Source organism: Camelus dromedarius, chromosome 7 (genome assembly GCF_036321535.1).
Source record: "Camelus dromedarius isolate mCamDro1 chromosome 7, mCamDro1.pat, whole genome shotgun sequence".
Classification (NCBI taxonomy): domain Eukaryota; kingdom Metazoa; phylum Chordata; class Mammalia; order Artiodactyla; family Camelidae; genus Camelus; species Camelus dromedarius.
This window is the reverse complement of record NC_087442.1, coordinates 48083799-48096071: the sequence shown is the minus strand read 5'-3', so window position 1 is coordinate 48096071 and position 12273 is coordinate 48083799. Positions and strand designations below refer to the sequence as shown.

Genomic DNA, 12273 nt, shown 5'->3' with positions numbered 1-12273 from the left:
TAGAGCTGGGATGATTACAGTAATATCGGACAGATTAGAGTTCAAGACAAAAACTTCTACAAGAGACAAAGAGGACGTTACAGAGTGATAAAGTGGTTAACTTACCAAGAAGATATCATAATTAAGAACATGTGCACCAAATATCAGAACTCCTAAGTATATGATCCAAGTAATGACAGAACAGAAGAGAGAACAGTTCCACAATAATAATTAGAGACTTCAGTATCCTGATTGCAGTAACGGATGTAACAACCAGACAGAAGATCAACACTATAATACAGTTGAACCTAACAAACATGAATAGAACACTCCACCCAACAAGAGGAGAATACATATATTTCTCAAGTCCATATGGAATATTCTCCAGGAAAGACCATATGTTAAGCCACAAAGTGAGTCTTAATAATGTTTAAAAGATTGACATCATGCAAATGTCTTTTCCAGTCACAATGTAATAAAACTAGAAGTCAATAACAGAAGGAAAACTTGAAAATTCACAGCCTTATGGAAATTAAACACTCTTAAACGACTGATGAGTCCAAGAAGAAATCAGAAAGGAAATTATTAAATATCCTAAAACAAACGAAAAATGAAAACACAACATCTCAACACTTATAGGTTGCAGTGAAAACAGTGCTAAAAGGGGAAATTTATAGCTATAAATACTAACAGTAAAAAAGAAAGATATTAAATCAACCTAAGTTTACACTTTAAAGAACTGGAAAAAGAGTTAAACTAAACCCAAAGCTAGGAGAAGGAAGTAAGTAATAAATATTAGAACAAAGACACACAGAGACTAGAAAAACAACAGAAAAAATGAAATAAAAAGTTGTCTTTTTGAAAATTAAAATATTGACAAATCTTTAAGCAAAAAAGAGAAGATTCAAATTACTAACGTCAGAAGTGAAAGAGGAGACATTACTACCAATTTTAGAGAAATAAAAAGAATAAGTAAATATGATGAACAATTACACACCAACAAATTGTATAGCCTAGATGAAATTGAAAAGTTCCTGGAAATACAACCTACCAAGACTAAATCATATTCTGCCAAAGTTCAGTAGGTGTTTGATGTGAATCAATCAGTCTGTAGTTGTAATTTTTGGTGTATTCATGGGAGAGGATGTGGTATGCATCGTACTCTGCTATCTTGGCAATCCCACAAGACTAAATCATAAAGAAATAGAAAATCTGAATAAATCTATAACTAGTAAGGGGACTGAATCAGTAATCAAAAATCTCCCAATAAAAAAAATCCTTGGACCAGATGGCTTTACTGATGAATTCTCCCAAACATTTAAAGAATAATTAACACAAGTCTTTCTCAAACTCTTTCAAAATATTGAAGATGAGTTAACACTTCATAACTCATACTGTAAGGCCAATGTTACCATGATACTGAAGCCAGACAAAGACACTACAAGAAAAGAAAACTACAAATATCCATTATGAATATTTATGCAAAATCCCTCTACAAAATACTAGCAATCAAATTCAACAGCATATTAAAATGATTTTACATCTTGATCAAATGGAATTTATTGCCAAATTGCAAGAATATGTAAACTTATGAAAAGCAATCAATTTAATACACCACATTAATAGAATGATGAAAAATTTGCAATTATCTCAACTGATGCAGAAAAAGCATATGACAAAATTGAACACCTTTTCATAATAAGAACACTCAAAATAACTAGGAATAAAAGGAAACTTCCTCAACATGATAAATTCCCTCTGTACAAAACCCAAAGCTAACATCATACTCAATGGTAAAAGACTGAAAAGTTTTCCCTTAAGATCAGGAACAAGACTAGGATGCCCACTTTCACAACTCGTATTTAGCATAGTACTGGAAGTTATAGTCAGGGCAATTAGGCAAGAAAAGGAAACATGAGACATCCAAACTGGAAAAGAATAATTTAAATTAAATCTGTTCACAGACAAGATCTCATATGTAGAGAACCCAGATATTACACACACACACACACGCAAAACTGTCAAAGCTAATAGATGAGTTCAGCAAAATTGCAGTATACAAAATCAACACATAAAAATCAGTTGCTTTTTATTATTCACAGTAACTAAGATATGGAAATAACCTAAGTGTTCATCCTTTGGCAGATGAATGTATAAAATAAATGTAACATGTATGTACAATAAAATATTTTCAACCTTAAAAAAAAGAAATTCTGCCATTTGTAATAACATAGATGAACCTGGAGGACATTGTACTAAGTGAAATAAGCCAGACATGGAAAGACAAATATTGTCTGATCTCACTTATATGTGGATTATAAAAATAATCAGTTGGTTTTCTGTACACTAACAGTGACCAGGAAAGAAAATTGATAAAACAATTCCATTTACAGTAGCATCAAAATATTTGGGAATATACTTAGCTAAGGAGGCAAGAGACTTGTAAACTGAAAATTACAAAAAAAAAAAATGCTGAAAGAAATGAAAGAAGACACAAATAAATGGAGAGACATTCTACATTCATGGACTGGAAGACTTAATATTAACATGACAATGTTACTGAAAGTGATATACAAATTCAATGCAATCCTTATGAAATTCCCAATTACATTTTTTCATACATAAGAAAACCTATCCTAAAATTCATTCTGTATCTTAAGGGACCCCAAATAGTCAAAACAATCTTGAAAAAGAAAAAATTCAGAAGATTCACACTTCCTGATTTCAAAATGTATTACAAAGCTACAGTAATCAAAACTGTGGCTCTGACATAAAGACAGTCATATAGGCCAATAAAATAGAATAAAAAGCCCCATAAATAAACCCTCACGTATATGGTAAAATGACATTTGGCAGGGATGCCAAGACCATTCATGTGGAAAGGTCAATATTTCAACAACAATTCTGGCAAAACTGGATCCACATATAAAAGAATGAAGCTAAACCCTTTATCTTATACCATGTAAAATAATTAACCCAAAACAGATCAAAGACCTGATTAAAGTGCTAAAACTATCAAACTTTTAGAAGAAAATATGGGGAAAAAATTTATGATATTGGATTTGGCAATGATGTATTGACTATGACACTAAAAGCCTGGGCAACAAAAGAAAAAAACAAATAAATTTGACTTCATCAAAATTTAATACATTTGTGCATCAAAGAACACTATCAAGACTGAAAAGACAACTCACAGAAGGGGAGAAAATATTTGCAAATCTTATATCTGATAAAGGTTTAATATTCAGAATATATAAAAACTCCTACAATTCAACTACAAAAGAATATTTTTTTAATGAGCAACTGACTTGAATACACATTTCTGCAAGGACATACAAATAACAGATAAAGACATATCTGCAAAGATATACAAATACTCATTATCATTAGTCATTAGGGAGATGCAAACCAAAACCTCAATAAGATACCACTTCTTCCTCTTAGGATTACTGTTGTCAACTAACCAGAAAATATCAAGTGTTAATAAGGATGTGGAAAAATTGGAACCCTTGTGTATTGCTGATGGGAATGTAAAATGGTAAAGCCTCTGTAAAAAACAGTATGATAGATTCTCAGAAAGTTAAATGTAGGATTGCCATATGATCCAGCATTTCTACTTCTGGGTATATACCCAAAGGAATTGGAAGCAATGACTCAGATACTTATACACCAGTGTTCATAGCAGCATTATTCACACTCACCAAAAGGTAGAAGCATTCCAAATTTCCATCAATAGATGAATGGCTAAACAAAAGGTGGTGTGTATATATATATATATGTATATATATGGTGGTGTGTATACATATATATATATATGTAGACATAATGGTATAGTGTTAGCCTTAAAAAAGGAGATTTTGATACATGTTACAATATAGATGAACCTTGAAAACGTTATGCTAAGTGAAATAAGCCTGACACAAAAGAACAAGTATTATGTGATTCAGTTTATCTGAGATACCTAAAACATGAAAATTCATAAAGATAGAAAGTAGAAAAAGGTTACCAGGGATTGGGGAGAGGAAGAAATGTAAAGTTATTATTTTAATAGGTATGGAATTTTGGTTTGGGATGATGAAAAAGTTCTATCATCATAGAGAGATGGCTGCACAACATTGTGTATGTACTTAATGCCACTGAATTGCACACTTAAACATGGTTAAAATGTTACATTTATGTTATGTATATTTTACCACATTAAAAATTTTTTTTAATTCTGCACAGTCCCAAGTGTTACTAATGCTGCTGGTCTTGGGACCACGCTGAGTAGCAAAGCTGTAGTATAGAGAAAAAAGGTATGTGAGTTCCTTAGGATATGGGAACATACCTTTTTATTTTTATAAACTAGTAGCTGATATATAAACTCAATATTTGCTTTGATGAATTCATGAAGGATACGTAAATAAATATAATCTAACAGGTAACTAGGGATCTTAATATAAGGCAGAATGCTTCAGTGAACATAATGGAGCTTTGTGCAAAGTTCAAAAGCAAATCAGAGAAGGAGGTTGTTACAGGTAACAACAATGAGATAATTAAATTCATGCTTTGCAAAACTATTAGTCAATGAATATTTGTTGTGCAAATGTGCCATTGATATTAAAAAGATTTATTTTACTTACTGTAATTGCTAATTCAGCTAACCAAAAATTATCAGACTAAACAAATAGAAAACTGGTTATATAGACATTACAGATCTTTAAAAAGAGGATTTATCTGGCTTAATGAATTTTCTTTGCTTACCTTGTTTCCCAAGTACAGTATGACAAGGACATGGTGTACTTCACCTGGAAATTCACCATGTTACAATCAGATATAAAGGCATGATCAGAAAATAAGCTTCACAAAGCACAGTTCTGAAAGTGCAGTTAGCTATTTGTTGAGGAGAGAAACTACGTATGAGTTTGATGTAAATGAACAGATCATGCACTTACCAAGGTGAGTTTAAATTGTTTGGGGTTTTTTTATGAATTTATGACTTGTATTAAATAATTGTTAATTTCTATCAAATGCAATTATGCATAGAGTCTATTTCATTACTTACACATATGTTAAATAACTGGAGATGGTGTAACATCAGTATAGAAATTGTGAACATTTCTTGTGTGAAGTTACAACCTTTGGTTTACAAAAAAGGAAGAATATGCCAATCTGTATCATGACTTCCTTCTCAGGTGCTAAAACTATTTCTGACACTCTAGGATCATTCCTTTATGGACAAGCTTATTATTTGAAAATGTATTGGTTTTTACAGATGCTTTTGGTAGTATTTAATTAATCACTAATTCCACTCAAGCTTTTAAATCCATATTTTTATAATCATCTTAATATAGGTAATATGTTCTATGGCCTGACAAATCAGATTGAGTCAGAAACATCTGTATATTTATGTATAATTTATATACATAATTGCAATCTTAAGACAAGATCCTAAAATATCATCCAGAGGAAGAATACATTATGCTTAATATTATTTTAATAAGTGGGTTTTTAATGTTCTAATATTTAAGGGCTATTAATTCATATATGGTGAAAGTTCTAACTTGCTTCTATTTGGTAAACTAGAAAACCCTGCTCCCTCAAACTGCCAGCTAACAGAAACTACTGCATCAGTTTTTTACAGAGGAAACTAAACACTAGATAATTTAAAGATTTTCACCAAAAACAGTCAAATCAGTGTCAGGGTAGGAATAAAATCCAATGTCCGGGGGAAAAAAATGTGTTGTCCATAAAAGCTGGCTTTCCTCCTTTTATTCCATTTTTAGAATTTTTTGTCAGCTCCAAGTCTAAGCCCGAAATGAAGCAAAGAAGTTATAAATTTATTATAAAATCTGAATAGGTGAGCTAGATAACCAGAAACTTCATTTGAAGTTGGGAGTGGAGAGGCAAGGTAAAACTCAGCAACATGGTTTTTCAGTAGCTGTTAGGGATATAAAGAATGCTTTATATCAGCTGATCGATAAAAGTTCACATCATCATGATATACTTGTTAATATTTTATTTCAGAAGAATTAAATTGTAAATAAGATGGCAGATTGTGAAAGAGCTGAAGAAATGCAAGAAAATTACCAGAGAAATGGGTAAGCTTTGCCTAAATTCTATGGAAACTGTTATACAACTTTAAATGCACCTTATCCTTTCCTCAGCTATAAAAAAATGTTTATAATTTTTTAAAAATATCAGTGCTGTTTGCATTTTGCTGGACTTCAACATAATAAGTGGTTTAATAGTAAATTTAGGAAGTGTAGTAGGTACAGAATTTATTGATTTAGTATTTACTTCAGATATTTATTCTTCTGAATTTCTTGTAGCTTACCCACTATATAGAGGGAAAATGCTTGAATGTTTTCATTTCAATTCTGTATGAATTCTTCATTCCATATGTAGTGCATTAAGTAAAAGAAAATATTGGATTATGATTATTTTTTCACTAGATAGGTGTCTATGTGTGTGTAAGTATATATGTTATAAAATTTCCTACACCTATAATTCATTAATTTAGAGATTTAAAATGGTAATGGTTTAAAATCTTTTATTTCTACTTTTACTATAATAATTGTGTTACATTTCAATGTATGAACTGTAAAACTGGCTCCCTCTAGATCACTGGTTATGTAATATTCCTGAAATAAAATTTATCAAAAGAAAATAGCCTTCTGAATCTTAAGCTTTAAAATCCTCATTGGGTTGGGAGAAGGGATTGTGGGGCTTTATAATCTTAAAGCAATATTTTTTGTCATCTATGAATCATCTCAGAGCAAAATTGCCCAGTACATAAGTAAATTATTAACTTCAGGTAGAATAAAATCAACTGACTTGTGATTTGTCAAAGCTGCCAGAACAATATGTTATAAAGCTGAAAAGAAGAATCAGAAGTTCATCCTTCTATGACATCTTTTTTAGAAAAATTAATCTGATCCCCTTCACTCTTCTTTAAATGTTTTAGAATCGTGTGTGTGTGTGTTGAATTGAAAGATTACAGATTTCCCTGAAATCAATAGATAAAATTTACATTTTTCATCTGAAACTCCTTGAAATGAGTGAAAACAAATTTTCAATGGAGGACAAAATTACCAGTACACTTGTTTAATGTGTACTTAATAGAACTTCTTTCATTTAAAGCTCACAGTTGCTCTTGAACAATTTTTAACAAAGGGTTAAAAATTCTAATTCACCACTTCACACCCATTAGAATGGCTACTATTAAAAGATAGTAATAATAAAATTTAAAAAATAAGTAGTGTTGGTGAGGATGTAGAGAAATTGGAAGTCTTATGCATGGTTCATAGAATGTAAAATGTTGCAACTGTTATTGAAAACAGTATGCCGACTCCTCTAGAAATTAAAAATAGAATTACCACATGATCCAGAAATTCTGCTCTTGGTTATGTATCCAAAACAATTGAAAGCAAGGACTTGAAGAGGTATTTATATACCCATATTCATTAACAACGTTATTCACAATAGCCAAAAAGTGAAAGCAACCCAAGTGTTCATTGCTGATGAATGGATGAGCAAAATATACAATGGTTGAGTATTTAGCCTTAAAAAGAAGGGAAATTCTGACATGTGCTACATCGGTGAACCTTGAAGACATTATGTTAAATGAGACAAAGTCATCAGAAAAAGATACAGAATACTGTATGAATCCACCAAAATGGAGTACCTAGAGTTATCTGATTCCTAGAGACAGAAGGTACAATGGTAGTTGCAGAGGCTGGGGGGAGGAATTATTTAACAGATATAGAGTTTCAGTTTGGCAAGATGAAGAGAGTTCTATGGATGATTGATGGTGATGGTAGCACAACAATGTGATTGTACTTAATACCACTGAATTATATACTTCAAAATTGTTAAGATGGTCATTTCTGTGTTATATGTATTTTACCACAATAAAAAAAAATTGTGAGTTTCCAGTTGTTACCCTAACTAATGAAAAGATTGACAGTAATGACTTACTTTCCCAGTGATTTTACTAAAAATCTTTGTACGGTCTATCATTGTTTGTTTTTAAAATTTTGGTGTTGATATAAACTTCCTACCAGGATGCAGTTTGATACTTCAGCACAGTTTTAATTAGAAAATTTTGCAAATTATATTCACATTGTAACCTTTCCATTTTAAACATTTGTTTTTCAGAAAACTGCAAGAACAGCTGCCCAAAGTAAGGCAGCAAGTTGTTGGACCTATTGAGATAGTAAGTGAAATCAGTTAGAAAGCATGTCTGTATATCAGGAAGAATTTTAGGGAATTGTCAATAGTGTATAGAATGATTGTGTGTGTGTGATAGTTTACATCTATTTGCCAGAAAAGAGAATTTTAAGGAAAGAATTCATCAAACTAATATTTCCAATAGAAAAATATATTAACAACCCATAAATTCCACAATAAGAGATAAAAAAATAACATAATATCCATATAATGATCCAATTTTGAAAAAAAAAAAACTGTGTGTATGTTTATGTATGTGTCTGCATGCAAATGTGTGTGTGTCATCCATAAATATTATCAGAACTTATTTCTGAGTAGTGAGGAATTATGAGTGACTCTTAATATTGTATGTTTATATTTCAGTATTTTCCAATGATAATATATTGATATGAGTTGCTTTTATTATTTTTAAAATCTTATAAATCCTTTTAAAATAAAAATAATTATCTAAATATTTTATAAACCCCATGCATCAAAAACTGTATCAGCACATTTCTTTGAGATTATGTTCAGGGAATATTTTAAGGCATGTGTTCCTAGGCATGTGTTCCTAAAGCATCCCTTCCACCTATCCTAGTCTCTATGTCAGCCCGGCTGTCAGTGTCATTAGGAATACACACGAAATAGTACCTGTTTTTTAAAAAGTCTAAATTTTAAAAACTTAGAAAATAGCAGAACATAACAAGCTTTATTAAGGAGATAACACATTATTCTAGGGAAAGTTTAGGAGCAGATACCCTCTTAGATCTGTAGTACAGGAACAGTGCTATGGCAGTAATTCCATAAATATTTATTAACTATTGCATGAATAAGCAGAAAAACATGGAATTTTCTCAATCTGCCCTCATAAAATATGTACTAAGTTACTATTGCTATTATTCAAATCTGATTTGATTTAAATACCTTATACATTTTATCTTAACCTCTCTCAATAAGATAAATAATCCACAGTTTCAAGTTGTGTTCATCTTTTGGTTTTAGAATAGTGCTGTAGGAACCCGCTATAGAATACAATACAAAGCATTCAGAATTGGCTTTCTGGTATTTCTTTCTTATTCCAAACAGACTTGAAAATTATTACAGACCTTTATTTACAAGAGAGATGTTGTCCTGGATAGAAAAATATCAGGAATTTAAAATAAAAGTGAAAATTATGATCCATTACATTTGATGAACTAGTTTTTACTAGATAGTTATTGTTCACCACGCTCAGTTGCGTCATTGCTCTTACGTTGATAAGCCTAGGGAGTTGAAAATTTGAAGATCAATTTTCATAAGCCATGATATTTCATTAAGCCAAGGTATTTATCATTGCATACTTTTCAAATATCTTAATTTATTTCAGAATCAACCAAATGGAATGAAATTTCTGATTTATATCCACATCTGACCTGACTTGTGTCACAGATCTACAATTTGTACTGATTTTTCTGCTTTATTTTTCAATAATTTCTTCAAAGTACTTTGTGAATCCTTAAGATCAGGAAGATTTTTTTTTTACTTTATATATAAATATGTATCCATGCTTTTATATGTCTATTTAATTTCTTCATCAATTTGTAAAAAAAAAAGTGTTTACTTGATGGCAAAAACTATGTGTTAATTTTTGGTGTTTTGGGTTTTTTTACAGCTATTATTCTACCATGTTTTTTTTGTTTTCCTCAGTTTCGCTTTGCTGATGGACTAGACATCACGCTCATGATGTTGGGATTACTGGCATCACTAATAAATGGGGCCTGTCTTCCTATAATGTCACTGATTTTAGGAGAAATGAGTGACAACCTTATTAGTGGATGTCTAGTCAAAACCAACACAAGTGAGTACAATATTTACTTTTCTATATTGCTAGGGACTCAAAAACATTCAGTAAAACAAACAAGCATTAAACTTATAATACAGATTGTTGTCTTGTGAAATAGTATCTATATAATATGTATTTAAGTCATTTATTCTTCTGTGTTACCAGGGACTAAATAACCAAAATCTGTATTTGTCAGCATTCTTCAAAGAAACAGAACCAGTAAGGTCTGTGTGTATATGTGTGTATGTGTAGAGAGAGAGAGTGTGTGTAAGAAAGAGATTTACCTTATGAAATTGGCTCACGTGATTATGGAAGCTGGCAAGTCCAAAATCTACAGGTGAATTTTTTTTTTGTCAGGCTGGAGACCCAGGAGAGAACTGACATTGCCATTCAAGTCCAAAGGCTGTTTGCTCACAGTATATAAAAAATCATCTGAGACCCACTATAGCTCAACTTGTTTCTCTAGAAATTCTAGTAATTTTCTATCAGAAGTGGCAATTATATCAGTATTTAATCAAAAGCTTGGGCCATTCCAAGCCACTTCATATATAATGTACCCTTGAAAAAGAAGAAATAAAAAAATGGCTAAATCTATCATATTGCTACTAGGAGTTTTACAGTATTTGGACGTGCATGGCACTATAGAACATTATGCAGCAAGAAAGAAGAAAAGAACATGCAGACAAATTCCCTGGATAAAGATAGGAGGGGAATCTAGTAATCAGGTGTGGGGAATCAAATCAAGTGTTTTCATATTTCTCATTATTACAGGTGTCCTTCATGTATCATTACCTTGGTAGCTTCCTATTTCAGGGTCATGTCCTTTGAGGTGACATTATTTAGGTATAAATTCGAGCAATTCTCCTGTACACTGACATAGTGAGTATACAAGTCTTTTTTTAATCTGGTAGATATTATAAATATTAGTAATTCCCTGGTATTTTACATACTTTTCCCCAAATTACATATTAGGAAATATCTTTATAGCTGTATATTATTATTGAGACAAATGTCTCATTAAAACCTGCACTGTCTTTTAGACACTAGCCTAGTTTGGTACAATGTACCTTCCTCTGTGTCCTGTTTGACTTTAACTACTAATTTATACTCTTATTTTCCACCTGAAGCCTAATTTTTCAAATGTCTCAGTCTTGTTTGAGTGAAATAAATTCACTTCTTCCATCTCTGAGTCCTTGCATTTGATGATACCCTTTCTACAGTTTAGTGATAGAGGCTAAAGATGTCATTTTATTTGTTAAACAAATGGAACTGCCAGTTCACTGAGCAAATATTTATTGATTGCCAACTCTCTCTCTCTCTCTTTCTCTCTCTCTCTCTCTCTCTCTCTCTCTCTGAATGAGTGAGTAAAAGAAGGAAGGGAAGGATGGAGGAAGGGAAGGGAAAAGGAAGGAAAGAAGAAAGGGAGAGGGAGAGAGGAAGGAAGGATAAACCTAGCAACCTAAGGCAGTCTGTTTGAATGAGAGTACTCCTTTGGTTACATTTGCTCTATAATTGATTGCTCTGTCAGCTTTAAATATGATAGTCAGTACATATCTGACTGATGTTGCTGTGTTTTAATTTTTGTTTTTGTTTAAGACTTTTCCATGTTTCTCAAGTTTCATTGTTGTGTTTTTTCAAATGTAGTTAACATATAAAGAGATTGATGAAGATTTAAATTTAGATAAATACGTGAATATTATCGGTATAATATACTATTAAAGAAAAGTATATCTTAAGGAATATGTTCTCAACCTTCTAACATTGGTTTTTCTGAAGGATAATAGAAGAGGATTATTTGCTTCGGCAAATGAAAATATGAATAATAGCTATCATTGATCAAGGGCCTATTTTTATGCCAGCACTGAACTTTTGTACATGCTACCTCTATTAATATAGTCTCCAAAATGAGATTATGCCATTTTTATGTGATTCTATTTACCATTTTTAGAAACAGTATTTATTCTCTTTATTAGCTCAGTTAAATCGCATTAAAACTTTCTACTAAGTTTTGAAACTTCTATGATAATTCTGATATTTGTAATAAACTGCTTTAAATTTTTTCCTCCCACAATTCCTTGAATGGAATGAAGGAAAAATCATTGTTTGCACATAAATAAAGATCATAGACATCATCATATGTGATGATATTGTGGTTATGCAAGAAATGAAGAGCATGATGCCTGCAATTCATTACAAACATTTATTATAGTCCTTTAAGAAAGAAAATTATAATACTGGACATTGACCACTGTTTTTTGCTGTTGGTGAAGTAACAACCTTGG

General features: G+C 31.3%; 1 protein-coding gene across 1 annotated transcript in view; it reads left to right on the top strand.

Annotated features, from left to right (window-relative positions):
* Positions 1–6006: 6006 nt before the first annotated feature.
* Positions 6007–12273, top strand: part of ABCB5 (ATP binding cassette subfamily B member 5) — an 86568-nt gene continuing 80301 nt past the window's right edge. Inside the window, exons 1-3 of the mRNA XM_010984669.3 lie at positions 6007–6059; positions 8119–8176; positions 9856–10006. Of these exons, the coding sequence (XP_010982971.2) occupies positions 6007–6059; positions 8119–8176; positions 9856–10006 (262 nt within the window). The remainder of the gene's footprint in view (positions 6060–8118; positions 8177–9855; positions 10007–12273) is intronic.